The sequence below is a fragment of the Pagrus pagrus genome (genome assembly GCF_965226575.1).
Source record: "Pagrus pagrus genome assembly, chromosome: 11".
Classification (NCBI taxonomy): Eukaryota; Metazoa; Chordata; class Actinopteri; order Spariformes; family Sparidae; genus Pagrus; species Pagrus pagrus.
In genome coordinates this window covers 25,203,591-25,221,133 of record NC_140195.1, presented here as the reverse complement: position 1 = coordinate 25,221,133, position 17,543 = coordinate 25,203,591, and the positions used below count along the sequence as shown (strand labels likewise).

At 41.2% G+C, this 17,543-nt stretch overlaps 1 protein-coding gene across 1 annotated transcript; it reads left to right on the top strand.

The window, feature by feature from the left end:
- The first annotated feature begins 9,556 nt into the window (after window positions 1-9,556).
- On the top strand, window positions 9,557-16,484 carry rnf223 (ring finger protein 223). Its single transcript, XM_084365658.1, has 2 exons — window positions 9,557-9,833; window positions 14,894-16,484. Exon 2 carries the CDS (start codon window positions 14,993-14,995, stop codon window positions 15,692-15,694), a length of 702 nt encoding a protein of 233 aa, XP_084221784.1. The 5' UTR covers window positions 9,557-9,833; window positions 14,894-14,992; the 3' UTR covers window positions 15,695-16,484.
- Window positions 16,485-17,543: the final 1,059 nt, after the last annotated feature.

Sequence of the window (17,543 nt, the reverse complement as noted above, 5' to 3'; positions counted from 1 at the left end):
GTAGGTGTTCAACACTACAGCAAAATCAGATGACATTGTACAGTGTGAACTTGGGGTACGACAGAGTAAACACTGCACTGAATCACACATTAATGTTGTGAACTATGATTTGTCAGGCTCAGGTTAAAGGATACTTCCACCACTAAAAATAGTCCTCAATATTTGCACTATTTGCCTCTGTATGTTTAACGTTTTTTCAGAGTCAACAATTTCCAGCTGTTTTATATTTTATAATATTTTGCCCTGTTAAAAATGACATTAGTCTATACTATTCACATCTTCACTAGGAGCCAGAGGGCAAGGGGCTGAGAGCTACAGACAGGCAGGAAAATACTGAGAACTACAGTGTTGGTTTTGGTCTTTCACAGGATTTGTGGGCAGTAATACAAATATAGCACATCACCATGCTGTCACTGGTGCAAATGTACACACATTTCCTATCTGCCAAGATGTACTCTTAAGAGACTAACTGTTTCATTTCACTTGCCTTGATAAATGACTGGAGCCCACCATTAGGAGAGATTTGATAAATTACACGCGTCCTGCTGATAGACTCATAGCAACTCAATTCAAGGCTAATAAATCAACAAATAAGTTGCAGAAATTATTTTTTACAATTTTTTCAACAGAATAAAAAACTGGAGCTGGACTCCAATTTCAACACTGATCTCCGGCAGTGGTGGAAACTAACTACATAAATACTCAAGAACATCATGTACAAACATGATGTTCTTGAGTATTACCATTTCATGCTACTTTATACCTCCACTTCGCTGTAACTCAGAGGCAGATATCGTACTTTTTACAATACATTTGTCTGACAGCTTTAGTTTTCTGTAGACTAAGACAATAATACCGTGCTGTAAATGACTGTTCTTCAGTCCTGTTCCTGTGGCCCCCTGCCGTGCATGTTTAAGATATTTCCTTGCTCCAACGCACCTGAAATGATCAGCTCGTCATCAAGCTCTGCTGAACCCATTCATTTGAATCAGGAACAACCAAACAGTGTATAAAGTAGTTAAAATTAGCACAATCATAAACATCTACAGCAGTAAAATGCAACACACCCATTACTGCAGCAGTAGTATTCATTTAAAAACATCAGATACAGTACAGCACTGACAGGGGAAACTTTATTCCACAATGAGTACTTTTATTTACATTTTTAAATAAAGTACATTTTGCTGATAATACTAATATATCTTTACTTAAGTGAGGTTGAATGCAGTACAAGAACTTGTAGTGGAGTATTTTTTGTGTGGTATTGGGATTTTTACTTAAGTAAAGCATCTGACTACTTCCTCCAACACTGATCTTCTGCATGACAACTTTCCCTGCATTCAAATACCCATACTACCATACTATTTAGTAAGCCAGAAAAAGATTTAGTATGTACCAGGATGTCCTTTTACATCTGGTTGCATTTTGCAGTATGCAAACCAGCATGCTTTTCTGGCTGTTCTGGTTATGAAGAAGTAGTGTGTCTTCAAGTGTATGCATACTGCCTGCAACATTATGTAAGGGCAGCTGCAGTACACTAAAAGTTATTAAGCTATGTGTTTCAGAGCCTAGAGATTTGTTTTATTGGTGCTCACGTAATGTTCAAATAGTTGCGGCAGAAACAGGCAAAAGCTATTTACACTGTTCACAGTGAGTACCAGGGCTGATTGTTACAGTCTAACATGATATTTAAGGCCCAAAGCTGTAACGCGTTCCTTCTCACAGAAATACAGAGAATTACTTGCTGCTACATCTGTGCTACACCTTCCAAATTTTTTACGTCTGGCATTTGTGATGCTTATTCAAAGTTGTCCAAGGTAACTAAATTTTACTTTTAACAAAGTATTTTTATAGGCTATTGTTATATTGGTACCTTGACTCAAGGATCTGAGTAATTCTTCCACTTCCATTCGTGGAGAGCTGTCGATCCACCTCTACTTTCCTGAGTCATGCAAAACATTTACAAAAGCATGCACATCTAAACATGATAAACACTAGCTACTGGACAGAAATACATATTAAAAGCAGAAAAAATAGAGCCTGCACGCTAGATAATGCTCACATGAACATTTTATTAAAAGTCACATGGTGGTATACTGATAAAAGTTCATGGGAGTAGTCTATTTTTCTGGTTTACAATCCTGATTCAAACATTGCTTTATCACCTGCAGGCGAGCCACATTGTTGCTGCCAGGCCTTTCACCAGCTCTTATGAAAGGTCTCAAAGCCTTCTGAAACAGACTGTGAACAACTGTTCTAGTGGACGCTGGTACAAGGACAGTGGGATGCTGAAGAGTCTCAAAATAAAAGAGTTCTTGAGAGGAAAATGCAATTCATTGGTCTGTTTTCTGTCTGCATTGAACTGAATTCAGGTTTCTTTTGTGTTGTCATACAAAGAGATAGCCTAAAGTAATCAATCATGACTACAATAAGGCAAACTATCAATAACTAAGATAGAAATATGATCAAATGTGCATCAACTGAAGCAGAATTCAAATAATTAATAACAATTCAGCAAAAAAGAAGGAAAACTTGATGCATGAAGGAGCTGACACACATGAACTGAAACCTTGTTCACTCCGAGCACACTTAAACTCACCTGGTGTCACACAGTCAGATGAGGGGAGTCATGCCGGGTATCTTGGACCCACTGAGAGCAGTGTTCCCTGAGCAGCACAGCTGGAATTCACAGCAGAGCTCTGCATGAGCAGACGCCCACATGCAGTACAGAACAGTACAGAACAGTACAGTATATCAGCAGGTCACTTACTGTAGGCTGTGTTGACCAGGGCCTGATGGCTGGATCTCAATGCAGGTTTAAGGTCAGTCAGTCACACATTTAGCACAGAGGGCTTCACAAGCTGAACAACATATTCTTGAATAAGGAAAAACTCAACCTCAAGTGCCCGGAGGCAGCAGTAGCAGAGCCACAATATAGTTCAGAAGAATGTGATATTACAGGAAGTAGATAAAGAACAGAACTTATGATTCTGAGTTAGTATTGATTGTGAGAAGTTAAAGAGTTTCAGGCAAAATGTAAAAGTGAGAAGAATACAAACAAGTGTGTACAAACCTGTTTGATCCTACTTGTGTTTAGGTCCTCTAGTCTTGTGTTCAGGCTTTCGTTCATTTTTATATCATTTTGTTTTATTGCTTTTTGTGCATTTGCTCTTGAAAAAGGTGCAACTCTGTTTGGTGCAGCAACAAAATCACAGGCTATAGAATAAAACCAATAAACACAAAACGAGTGCCTTATACATACACTTCTTTAAAAAAAAAATGTGATCATTACTGCTGCTGCTGCTACTTCTGATAGAGGCTGAAGGGCTGGATTACTGTTTAGTTTTCTCTGTTGACCCCGAACACATTCCTCCCACTGTCTTTGCACTGTGTACCCTGTGGCCTTACTCATCGGGTACAGTGCATGGATGTACTGTACGACTGTTTGTTTATTGCTTCAGCAGTATGCACCATGTAAACACAATACCAATGGACATAACAAAGGTATCAAACCTAGAGTTTGACTGGTGGCCCTCTTTAACACAGGGTTTTAACATTCGGTAAAAAGGAAAGGACCACCTTAAAGGAAAAGTTCCACCATAGATGAAAATTCATTCATTATCTACTCATCGTCATGTGGATGGAAAATCAGCTGAAGTTTTGTAATCCACAAAATATTTCTTTGAGTTTCACAGCAAAACAGCGTTGCAGCGTTCTGCAAAACAACTGAAGTAGATGGGGACTTGTTACATTAGAAATGGCTCCATACAGCTCCTCCAGTGTAATCCAAGTCTCAAGAAGCCCAGAGACCCCCACTTGATTTGAAAAGACATCATTTAAACCCTTTAGTTAAAAATCTTCACTGTAGCTGCTAAGCTAAACGAGTTAATGCTGCATGAGCTCTACCAAGAGTTGAAACCTGACTTCCCATCTGCATGAGGGTGAGCAGATAACGACTGATTTTCATTTTTCGGGTGAACCTAACTTATCATATCACTTTATAATGAGCTTTAGTGTTGCATATCTCACACAGATTTGAAATGAATCAATTGACCACAAGCTAATAACCATCTAAACCTGGGGCTGTCGGGGGCCCCCGAGGCTATGAGGCCCAGTGGTGGTTCCCCACTTTGCCCAGTTTTCAGCCTCGGGGAGTGGTAATCTCTTTCAACATTAATCTCCATGTTGTTCAGTTGAAATAGATTTTTCCCAAAATTGCTTTGGAGGTTCACACTGGTTTACATTTTCCACATTTGTCTTAAAACAATGCTCACATGCCCATATTTACATCAGAGCAGTTAATGGTCTCTGTAATCTTTTCTTCTCTCCATACTGACTGGGTTCATTGCAAAAATCCATTCTGAACTTTACTCAAAGCTGATACAAGGCTTTACCAGTCTGACATAACAAAATCAAGTTTATATTTACTGTTTATCTCCTATTTATATCCGCTTTCCTGTTTCCCTGGACACTGTTTACATATAGATCTGCAGTGGAAGAATAATGAGCCTGTTGAAGCCTGTATATGTATTTCACACTGACTGAGAACAGTGGATTTGGTCCCATCTCTTCCACTGGAATCATGTAAAGAAAAGATTCCCTCACAGCCTCAATGAACAGAAGAAAAGATCAGAACGACCGATAACTGTATCACCGCACATTTGCTATGTGAGTATTGGTCAAGACAAAAAGATGTGAACCTATCCTTGAGTCTGTTACAGAACAATTTTCCCTATCTCGTGAGTTCGTGAGAGGGGTGTGTGTGTGTGTGTGTGTGTGTGTGTGTGTGTGTGTGTGTGTGTGTGTGACAACTGGTGTTTTTACAACAGGCCAACATTTTCCGAGAGTCATTTGCCTCTTGTGCAGAAAACAGTCCCAGCTTGAATATAACCATAAAAGCCACATGTTGTCAGTGAAGGTCATTGTGTTCGGAAATAATAATCTCAAATCAGGAGGAATACTGCTCGAACCTGAGTTTAAAGGCGAGATATTTGTTATGGAAAGCTATTCTTTGAACTGTGATGACCTCTTGGAAACTTAAGTGCTTTGAGGTTTGTTACCTGATTTAACTCTGGATGCACTTGGCTTCCTCTAAAACTATGCACATTGGTAAATGTTAATCACATTCCTTAATGATAATCCGTCCATGATAAGAAGAACTGGGAAAAACAGGCGCATATACTTCCCTCTTCCTCCGTACATGACACAGAGAGTGCTACAGTCAGTGTCACAGGGCCAAAGATAATTAGAAGAACGTGACTGTTTTGCGGTTAGGCCATAAAGATAAGTTGATGACCCAGACTGGGTTACAGTAAACTATAAAATAGGCCCTCATCAGATTGTAAATCAATGTTCCTTGTGTTTACCTGCTTTGTTTTGAAGTCCTTTTGAACCTTACCTGTCAAGGCCCAGATATGATCTATGTTGTCCACGAGAAAGCTGGCTGGACCCAACCATATAAACTGTCTGACGTGTTTGTGGTACAATTTACCAGCATTTAGATTTATCAGTTAGCATCTCACGTGGAGAGGCTCCACTTTAACATGCAAATAAGGGATTACACATGTTTTAATGGAAAAATGAGAAAAGTTCTTATATCTTAGTCAAAAATATCCAATTTATCCCAAAAGTGAACTCTCCCTGTTTATTCTACTAAAATGCATGTGACCTTAAAGAGAGGACACAGATGGGAAGTGAAGACATGCTTGCTCCAGGAATCCATTCCAACAGTTTCAAAATTTGCATTAAGACTCGCCGCCAGGGGTTTTCACATTGGTAAAAGCACCTTGAGGTGTCTGGGGTCCTCATCACCATCCCAGAAACCATATATAAGCTAACTAACTAGCTACTGTGAAAATCTGGAGGGGCACCAGCCGTAAAACAACATATGTATAACCCGTTAGCTAACGTTAGCATGCAACCGCTTCCTAGCTAACATCACTGTTTGATTACATCCAGCGTGTTTCGCCTACAGGATTAAATGCATTTAACACAATCAAAAGCTAATGTTAGCCAGGAAGTGGTTGAATGCTAACGTTAGCTGTTGTCTACCATTAGCTAAGGGGCTGTCAAATATGTTGTTTAATGTTGAAATACTGCCCGATTGCATTGTGCTGACACTAGCTGATCAATCAGGAAGCAGTAAAATGGTAACAATTTGTCAAGTTCCCGACATTTATACAACCTGGAACACAACAGTACAACATTTGAGCTTGTCGGAGGAAAATGGCTGCCATGGGAATATGTTCTATTATATTATGTTATCATGGTGTGGTAACATAATTAGGGTGTGAATTTTACACATTCTGTAAATAATCAGTAAAGACAAATGTGAACAATTAAGTAAATTAGGTACTAATAAATATGAATATGTATCTACTGACAAATACACTGAAACTCATTATCCAAAACAATAATGAAATAATACATTTGACTTATTCTTTTAAACAAGATGCAACGACACAATATACTATAGTGATGATTTGACTATTCCGAGAGCCCTCCCCAGTAAATGAAAAGGGCAAGTTTCAGGCTTCATGGTGACCAAGAGGTTAAAGACCCCCACCACAATACAGTGTGTCCTCATTTCAACTCCATGGGGCACCATGTCATTCACCTCTCTCTTTGGGCTCACATTACCTGTCAGATTCTTTAGTTTCGCTATATGATACCACGTCAAGTTTCTAGTGTTCCCCTCATGACCAAATTCTTGAGACATTTCTCACCTACAAGAATGAAAACACAAACACTCTGTAATGTTTCAGATTTTCTGCCCTTCCCGTTGTGATGTTGGATCGTCCGGACACTTTTTTTGTCAGTCAAACTTTTGTCAGGATGGACGAGAATTTTTTGTCTGAACCATTCCTCTTGTGCCACTACACCCTCCACTTATACAGAAGAAATATGAAAATCAAATGGGACTGTTATGATAATTCACTGAGAACATTTACTTCATATTCCCTGGACAATGAACATGTTGACTGAACATGTTCAACACCTTACAGGCAATCTTCTATGGTCTAGTTAATGTGTCATCTTTTTATAGAAAAGGTAGAAAATGGTTAGTCTGCTTTTCATGACCCTTGCTCACAAGATGCATCCTCATGAGTTTAACTCCTCTCTAGCTACAGCCTCGACCCAAGGGCAAACACATGTATTGTATGTTTCTTAATGTCTTGCATTTACATAGCCAGAGGCTGCCAAAGGTGCCGGCCTGCTCATCAGGAGCGATGCAGCTCCTCCTAACCTGAGTGCCCCGCAATATTTATATGCTCAGCCATTCACACTAATGGAACAGCCATTGGGAGCAATGTGGGGTTCAGTGTCTCAAGGACACTGCTTGACATGCTCTACCTGCTGCCCCCATTATAAACTGAATATACAGCTAGCTGCTCGATGTGGCTGTATTCACAAAGAGGCACAATGCTAACATGCTGATATAACAACACTAACGTGCTGGTGCTTAGCAGGTAAAATGTTTGCTGGGTTCACCATTTTAGTTTGGTGTGTTAGCATGCTAATGTTAGCTTATTAGCATTAAACACAAAGTATAGAGCTGAGGCTGATGGGTCATTAGATTTGGTCAAGTATTAGACAAATGAACCCTCAAAAACCTAAACCGTTCTGGTGCACCTGACTCTCCCTGCCCTATTCTAGCAGACAGCATCAGGTGCCATACATCAATTGATTCAGGAGAACCTGAAGTTTCTGTCTGTCTCATTTAAAGTCCCAATTTTACTTCTGCTTTGTCTGAGAATTGATTCATTTACCCAAATTATTCAAAGAACGGCAGTCAAAACTGGGTCTTGTTTTTACTGTTTTGTTTTTACAGATGGAGCCTCAGCAAGTTTATTTTTTTATTTAGAAAGATGCACTCGGATGTTGCAGACTTCCATATGAATTATCGTCTACATCTGACCTTTCTTAATTAAGTTACAGCCATTAATTATAATGCTATCCTCAGCGTTTTACATGAAAAACAAGTCTAATCCTATATTTCATTTACTGACTGTGTGGACGTGTCCAAAAAAAAGTTAGTACTTATTAAAAATGTGATTAATTGACACTGACAAAACCCTTGTAAATATCACAGTAATCACCAAGCCAGTGTACACACGCCCCAGAGCCCCTTCCAAGCTGCCCACCACGTTACACTGTTTGTTTTAATGTCAAACAATGCAGGAGCAGGGATTTCTGCCCTCGGGGACTTGGCGACAGAGGTTCCAAATATCATCTTTGCTCGCTAGTGTTGGAGTAAATGTGGGCGGAGTAAAGAGACAGTCAACATTGTGTCATTTTATAACCTGCCTGCACACACAGCTTCCCTGCTCACGTGTATCCCTCCCCAGCCTCAGAAGCAGCTTCACCCATCCTGTCAGATAACTTACCGTAGCTTATTACCTTCATCCAGCAACCCACTAAATCTTTGACATATTTATAAGTGGTTCATGGGTTCCAGGCAGGGGAATAAAACTGCTTTTGATTGTATACCCTCTCCTTCCTCAAAGCACTCACAACCCAACGCCCAATAAATGACTTTGCTGATATGATACAGCAGTATTTGTGTTTGGGTTACTAAATAACCGAGTCAGTTAGGCAGCTGTTATTGCAGAGACGTGCTATTGCTAATGGCCCGGAGCCATTAGTCATTACCATAAAATCAAATGAGTGATCAAATAAAAAGTCTATCACACGTTCTACAAGTCATCTTAACGAGCAGGAGCTTCTTCCTGGAGGGCGTGTGTTTGTTATTTTGATGCTTATTTCCTGGAGTAAAAAAATGAATGAATGTTTCCGAGAGATGTGAAGAAAAAGCTCTTCTCTGCTTCGTTGTGATCTCATCAGCTGAGAGCAAACACTGCCGTCATTCCAACGCTGGTGACGTGCAGCTTGGAAAGTTTTCAAAATACACCTGCATGAACCAAAAGTCTCTGGCTCGTGCTGATGTGCCACACTGACCCGCAACAGGAAGTGGAACAACAGGCTATTCACACAGACTGTTGCCACGGTGGGAAGATACTCCTGTATCGCCACCTGGTACCTTATCACTGACTAAATGGAAATGTGTCCTTTATATGCATTGGCCATCTTGAGCATACAGGCTCATGCAAAAGCTGTGTAGCTTGTGTGTGTGTCTTTTGTGTTCAGTGTCCAGTGCAGGGGAGTAACACCACATCAGCCAGTTTGCATTCAGTCAATCTGGAGGGGGAAAAGTGTTTTTTATAAGAGAGCAGACGTGAGATGCTGTTGACCAGAAAAAGAAACGCAGCTGTCAGGTGAAGGATTTATTACCCTGTTTGTATATTGAGCTGTGGGTGAGGCATATTTGGTGAGGAGGAAAAGGAGAAAGATATCAACATAGAAAGAGACAGAGAGGAGCGGTGAATGTGTATTACTCCCCTTGAAGTCTTCCCACCACTCTCCTCCTCCTCCTCCTCCTCCTCCCTCCACCTCCAGACACCACCTCAAGGCCGAAACACTGTCATTTGCATAAAGTGCTAAAAAGGGAGCTGACAGAGCAGGGCAGGTGATACCGGCCAACGGACACAGAAGAAGGAGGACCTAGAGCTGACATAGAGAGCTACTACACACCCACTTACACACACACACACACACACACACACACACACACCTGTGGCTCCAGTATTCAGACCAGTACAGAGGAGGACGTTAGCCTGGGCAGAGGCACAATTTAAACCCTGAACTCCCTGCTGGCATCATAGAAGAGAGCTGACTTTGACTTCAGAAAAATGCATTTTCCAGTGCAAAGGGAGTGAGCTGAGCCCGGCCCTGAGAGATAAAGAGGATCATCTGACATCTTCTTCAGTCAACAGGTAAATTGAACCTTTGCTCTAAATGTTGCCTGAAGCCTTTGTGTGTGTTTGTGTACCTGCTAGTGGCTTTAAAAGACTTTAAAAAGAAAAACTTTTGCACTTTCTTTTCAAGCGAGGACCATAAATATGACCAGGATCCGGTAACACAAGCAGGCTTGTTAACAGTGACGTAACAACTGACTAAAGTTTAATTAACTATACATTTATCATTTATTAATGACGGTTACCCAGACTCCTTTTAAGAACAGCTGCACTGTGAGTGAAAAGGTAGCCTACTCCTAAAACAAAAACACCAATAAAAGTCCATTATAGACTACATTAAATTACTAAAATGTGGTATTTTTTTAAAACTTTATTCAGTTGCAAACAAATTTGACAGTGTAGGTGGGTTAAATCCATCACAAGGTGGAGGCAGGAAGCCCAGTAGCAGCTGCACCACCCACTAGTCAAATTTCAGGAGTAGTTCTCTGTAAATTCAGTTAAGATTCCCTCATTATGTTGTGTTTACACATGTGCTTTCTATACATGCTCAGTCAACAGCAGGTTCAGTTAAACTGTCTGCAGCAGCCCCCCGCCCTCCCACTCCTCCACCAGTTCAAACAGCAGGTAGATCGGGTTTCATCTACTTTTCAGGCTGAGAACAGGTAGGGCAGCATTTGTGGCTGATGGCTGAGCTGAGCCTGACACAAAGGGGCTGAGAAAAGACAACGACCGTATTTTTACATGAGGCTCGCTAACAGCGCTTTAATTTGACAAACAAAACAGGTCTCGTGACTGACGACTTGTGATTTGTATTCAAGTGGGTCACTGGGACGTGAGAAGAACATGTGCTGCTGATAGCGAGGAGGGACCATAAATTTAGGTTTGAAGCAGATTACTGTCCAAAGGCAATCAGGAGGCCACCCCTGCATTTGAGGTTCATATTTTTGGTTCAGCGACGACGGTTAATATTTGACTTTGCTGCACACTCTGCGACCCCTGAGTTTGTCCCCAGAGCCCTATGGATTTCTTTTCCTCAACCTGGACTCTGGACAATATATTTTTTTTTTATAATGTTGAGAGAAAGACTTCAATGTGCTTCTTACATCTGGCTTTAAAACAGTCTGTTGTGTAAACAGACAGTATGCTGAATGGTCAGCCAGTCTTTCTCCAGCTTAAAGTGAGACTGTGTAACTTTAGGTAATGGCCACTGTGGATAGTGATAAATGTCAAAACATGCTGTAACAGTCACTGAAAACAGAAAACTGTGAAGTGAACGAACTGAATCAAGCTTAAGTTTGCTAACATAAGCTAACCATTAGCTACCATACAATACTGGTTATGCCAGATTAAATGGGGCTGTAGCAGCAATACCCCTGAGTGTATTGAGGGTTGCATTTATTTGCTCATATTTAACAGCTCATTTGTACGAGAAATATAATTATTTCCCTTCAAAACATACACAGTCTGCCTTAAAAGGTGCAATATGTAAGAAATGGCCACTTGTCGAATTCATTCAAAACAAATGGGAGGCAGCACATCACCAGAGTAACCACTTACTGCTGCTATCTGTAGCTGCTCTTTAGCTCAGTTAGCAGTGCAGCTAGCGGTTTGGACTGGGAGCTCGGGGACCATGGGAGTGTTAGTGTTAACGCTGCGAGCACAGGAGCTTTGAGTAGCTGTGGACTGGGCCGTGGCTAGCTGCTTAGCATGCTACCTTCAGTACATATCTGTGCAACACATTACAAAGACATCACAATGTCCAAACGGTTATTTCTTCACATTCTGTTAATAATTTCGGTGCATTTTCTCAAGTGCAATTCTTACATATTGCCCCTTTAAGAGTCGGGAACTAGATCTGTAACCAAATTCAGTCTACACCAGATAAGAAGGACATACAATAATGTCCTCCCACTTCACACTCAATTCTTTCTGGAATGTGTGAAACACTGTCACAGGGTCAGGTTATGATGTAAACAGCATATTTTGGCATTTGCAAATAAGATAGGCAGGAATTTAGATAGAGAGCTGTGATGTACTCATTGCGTTCCAAACCAGCTGATAGAAAAAAAAACTGTGAGCCTTTGACAAAGAGAGAAGCTCAACGTGTTGAACATCACAAGAAACAGAGATCTGCTCGGGGCCACATTTAGACGTCACACAGGAGAGGTTACATCAGGCGTGGGATTTGTTAGACCTGAGCCAGTTCAAACATAATCTCACTGCTTTTATCATTACAATGTGAAACAAAGGTCATACAAAGTTGCTGTAAATGTATTCTAGCCTGATGATTTTATTAAAACTGTACAACCTGGTGTTTTATTGTCGATCGTTCAAGGAATAATCAGGAGAACATCAAAGCGCAGCCTGAGGCCTCCGCCAAAACTGCTTTCACCTCGTTGGCTTTTGACAATGCGAGCCTGTGTCGTTGTTCAGTTTTCAGTTGGTTGCTATTTACTTAGTGCCTGTTCCACAGGTAACACAGCCTGAGGCTTCAGAAACAGTTTCTCCTTTTAAAGACCTTCAGCTTGATCTCTACAGCCGGGGAATGATGTGAAGCATATACTGATTAACTTAATATGAACCTTTATGCGTGTGAATGAGCACTTTGTGTAAATAGTAACTGAGCCAATATTACCAATATGTCAGTAGACAAAAATGATAACAGAGCAGTAGAGGAGAGCAAAAGGCAACGTTAGCTGCTGCTGGCTGTGGTTCAATCCTGCCTGTTCGGATACAAATGACTTGATTTGAACAAATTGACCATCCAGTTCTCAGTGAGAGGTGAAGGATTACATTTGAATTGACGCCTATTTTATGGTTATTATTCTGAATATTTATAGATTTTGCTTCCATTTGTCTAGCCTTTTTTAAATCTGAAATGTTGAAGGATTTTTTTAGTAAGCTTTGTCCCTGGACGCAGGTGTTTTTCTTGTCAAGGTGGGGTTGGTAAAAAAAACAAAAACAGTCCGTCATGGTGAGTTAAATATTACCTTTGAGTCTCCAGCAAATGACCACACCCGATACCACGATTCCAATTTGAGCAATAGAGAAACCGAGTCTTGATCAGTGATTAGGGAGGGCTTTAAACTGATAAGACAGGTGTAATTATACTCAAAAATGTGTCCTCATCCCACTAAAGCATGTCTTGAATTCAGTGGAGACGGAGAGCGAGAGTTGGCGGTGCAGGAATTTCAAGGGTAGATGGAGAGATTAGACGGAGAACAAGCGGGGACTTTGTGTAGATGGGGCAGCACTGGGGCAGGACCAGCCCCGAGGGCACGGAGAGGAGAACACCTGCGCTCCGGCCATCCTTCATCCTGATCACACACTGTCTCCTTCACATCAGGGGCCTTTAATAGCTAACCCACGACAGCAGCAGGCAGGCCATTAGCATTAATATTCTTATCATCCTAAAAAATATGAGACAGTGAGATCAGACTCAGAAGAGAGCAGCAGTTTGGTCTTCAGAGTATTGTCCTGCAGACTTTACACTATCCAAACCTGGTCCAGGTAATAGACAGTGATCCAAAACCTGGTCTATTAGCTTCTATTAGCTTTGTGATATACAGATTTGAACACATGTGCTCATAAAATCCCATGAACAAGGCAGCCTGATGACCCAAAACAATCTTTCATCAGCTGCATGGTACAAGAAGGGCCCAAGCACACCATGCAGCCTACTAGATGGTGTACTGCACGTTTCATGCAAACTTTTAAATACCAAACACTTTTGAATACAGCACATGCCAGCTGTTGTATGCAGCTCCATGCAGTTCCTTACAGTATTCTGGTATTAGGAGTCAATTTGTTAGTTCCACTGCAGATCAGCTCTGGAGAAATGCCGTCAGTCACTGATGTTTAGCCACTGTTTGGCCCACGGGATGCTAGGTAGCAGTAGGGCTAGCTGGTTAGCATGGTAATATCAGTAGATATCGCTGCAAAACGACACACAACTGTTGTTTCTTCACATTCTGTTGGCAAGTTTAGTTAATTTTTTGAATGTTTTCCACTAAAGTCTTACATATTGCAACTTTAAAGTAAAAAAGTAAAAAAATAAAGTGTCTCCAGCAGGCTGTTCAAGGGTTAAAAGCTAGCAGAGCTGAGAATGTCAGTAGCTCAACATAGCTGGCAAGATAACACTTAGGCTACACTATTTTAGAGGAAATATAGCAAATATTGCCTGTTTAATCCTTGATTAGATAACCAATTCTTTATTTTCCCCAACTACATTGATATAAAATATGTGAAGGTAAAGCAGATAAGCCCCAAAGAGTGCAGCGACACATGCTAGACAATGTGTCTTTTATCATCAGTTACACTATGTTCCCTGAGACTGTGAGGACAATAAAGTTTCATCAACTCTGGGCCCAGGCCACAGGCAGCCAGAAGCAACCCACCGTCACCATGTTTCACTTTTACAACGTCTCCGTCTTTTATTTGTCGTGTGACGCTCAGCAAATGGTGCTCGTTCATGACGGGGACACTGACTCATCCACTGGTCAGGCATTACAACACCAAACTACATCAACAGAGGCGCCTATTTTTGGTCAAAAGAGATTATTAATTTACTTGAATATGGCTTGGGCCTGAGCCTAGGATTAAAATTTGCTTCATGATTTGGAAATCTTTCATAGTGTTTCCTTAAGAACACTGTGTCAATCTAAATAACACTCAGTCCACCTGCTGAACAACACCCACGCTAATACAGGGGTGGACGTTGTCCGTTCCATTTCTGCCTGGCACATCACTGAGCTGACTCATTTGTTTGTGCTGGTTGCTGTTGCTTTAGAAAATCAACAGTAATACTCAACTCATTTGACACATTTTTTTGCATCACATTCAGTGATTGAATTACTCATTGACTGACGAAATCCTGTCAGCTTTGTGATATTACGTGTTCTCTGTGTGAGGGTTGAAAAAAGTTCAAGGAATGGTCACAGTTCAACACTCGACTGGGCCGTATGAAATGTGCACTGATTCACTGATATCCTGTCGGGGTTATGACTGTTTGCACTTGCTTTTAAGATACCAACTGAAATATAAAACTAATCTCTACTTTTTATTCATTCTCTTTTAAGAGACTCCAGAAGTTAAAGACAGACGAAGGAGAGGAAAGAAAAGGCCGGAGAGTCTAGGGGAGACTTGACAAAGGAGAGACAAGGCTCATATTTCTGAAGATGGAACAGCCTCCAGCGCAGATTTGGCACACGCAGGTCGGTCCCCAGGACGTTACTGGAGAGCCGCAGAAGAAGGTGTCAGTCGTCAGTGTCAGCCAGCCAGAGTGCTCCATCTGCTACAACACCTACGACAATGTCTTCAAAACACCGAAGCTTCTGGAGTGCACCCACACCTTCTGCCTGGAGTGCCTCTCCCGCCTCATGTCCGTGTCGCTGGCTGACCAGGACGGCGGCAGCACTCGCCTCTCTTGCCCCTTCTGCCGCCACCCCACCACGCTGCCAGAGGAAGGACCTCCGGCTCTGACCACTAGCCACGAAATCCTCTGCAAGCTGCCAAGAGACCAGCAGCAGGAGGAGGATGTGTGGATTGAAGGGCAGAAGCTGTGCTACAATGGCTCCAGGCAAGGCAACGGTGCCCCTGACAGTCCCACGGCCTTCTGCATCTGCATTGACATTGGGGCCAGCAAGGCAGTGGACTCCACGATCCAGACGCGGCCTCGGACTATTGGCCTGCTGGACCGGCTGGCAGACTGGAAGAGGATGGTGCTCTTCATCGTGCTCATGGTGCTGCTTGTTGTTGTCGTGTTGTGGCCACTGCAGTGTGCGTTCAGCACCGGGAACATGCGCTGTTTGCGAGAAAACCCTGAGCCCACTGCCACCGCTGCTCCTACTACTACCACTACTTTTAGACCACTCTTCTAGACCGACTACACTGGGACTGTACATAATATTGTATATGGGACATTCGTAATACTGTAAATATTTGACATCATTTTCACTTTTCGCAAGTGCAAATTACCACACTCAACACCTCTGATTTTCACCAGCAGCAGAGCCACAGATCTTAAAATCTCCAAGTCCTAAAAGACGTTGTGGCGGACCCCGCCAGAGGACAGAGATGAAAGGATGAAACCAACACAGACTGCACCAATTTTCACTGGAATTTTGTGTCATATGCCGTCAGACTCATTTGAATTGTGTTGAATTTTCAAATTATAATCATATAAGAATTCTACACATGGCACCTTTAACTCTACAACAGTTATACATTAGCAGAAGCTCATTAATAAACTGTTCAAACAAGCTTGTAAAGACTCTGAGGGGCGCGTGCCCCCAAATCACCTTCAGTGAAAATATTTTTTTGCCCTTGAATCAACACTTGTAGTTTCAAATAAGTAAAGACTTTATGGTCTAACTGCTTGTTGGCATATGTTGACTTATTTGGACACGTCCGGTCACATAACAGAGAACATGAGTGGGTTGATTGTGATGTAAAGTGTGCAGTAGCATTCAAGCCAAACACAGCTTCGCAAATATGTGGTTGGCTTAAGAACAACAAATAGTTACGTTTACCGTAACAAAAAGTGTGTCAGAAAAGAAAATGAATGTAAACCCAATGTGCCAACCGAGAACTTTAACTTAATATGTTGTACATTTGATTTGTGTGTTTTGATATGTCTATGTTTACAGAACTTTAATAAAAAAAGTGAGATATCTGCTCAGATCACTCTTCTGGGAAATAACATTATTTGTGCATGACAGCCTCATTTCTTAGATTCATAATCATTTGATTGTGGTTTTTCTTGACATCTTAAAAAACAAATTTTACTGCAGCGTCAAGTGGTGGTTTAATCTGTCTGAACAGCAGGAGCTGTGAATGCCCCCACACAACACACACACATCCTGACGTGCTTGAGTGCAAATTAAAAAAATTTACCAGTTTCAGGGTCAAGTTGCTAAACAGTCGAGTCATTTACCGACCGCAGTTGGTCATTTCCTCCCTGTCTGAACCTTAAACATATGACAATAAAAGCAAGGCCCTCCTTCATCTTGACAGGAAGTTGCCTTTAATTATTCCTGGATCAGGTGCGTCAGATAAAGGAAAAGTTAGGCTGTGGGGGTTTTTCCGAGTAGCTCATTTGTGACACACGGCTGATAAGACGACTACATTAATTTTTAACACTCATTTAGGAGTGGCCGTGATAAAAGTGCGACTTCCTGAAGCAGCACTGAAACTGCCAGTAAACACGGTGAGCCAAGAGATCCAGAAAACAGAGCAAAAAAGGCTCAGTCATGTCTTCAAAATGGCTTTTGGAATGAATACAAATTTTAAAAATTAAACTAACACAAAAATATTATGTGTAAAACATTTAAATAAAAGCTACTTGTTAGTTCATTTTTGCTTTGGGGTATTTAAACTCTTTAAAAAATAAGCCTATTATAAAGTTGTTGCTGTGTTTTCCCTTCTCTCTAATTAAGCAGAATAAACAGCCTTTTTTCCTTGTGGATAGCAGCTACATGAAACTGTTTTATTCAACCCACGTGGTAAAATGCTGAACACTTAAAGTCATTATTATCATTTGCCTCATTTTTAATGTTTTATCATGTATTATAACACACAATTTAGACTGGCCACTTCAGCCATGAAATAATCTGTCATTACAGATGAAATTGGTGTTTCCTGGATAACATTTCCTGACTTGCTTTTCAGTGTTTATTTCAGTTAACTCGTGTTTACTGAGTCAAATTCTCAGTCAATTCATGCAGTGGA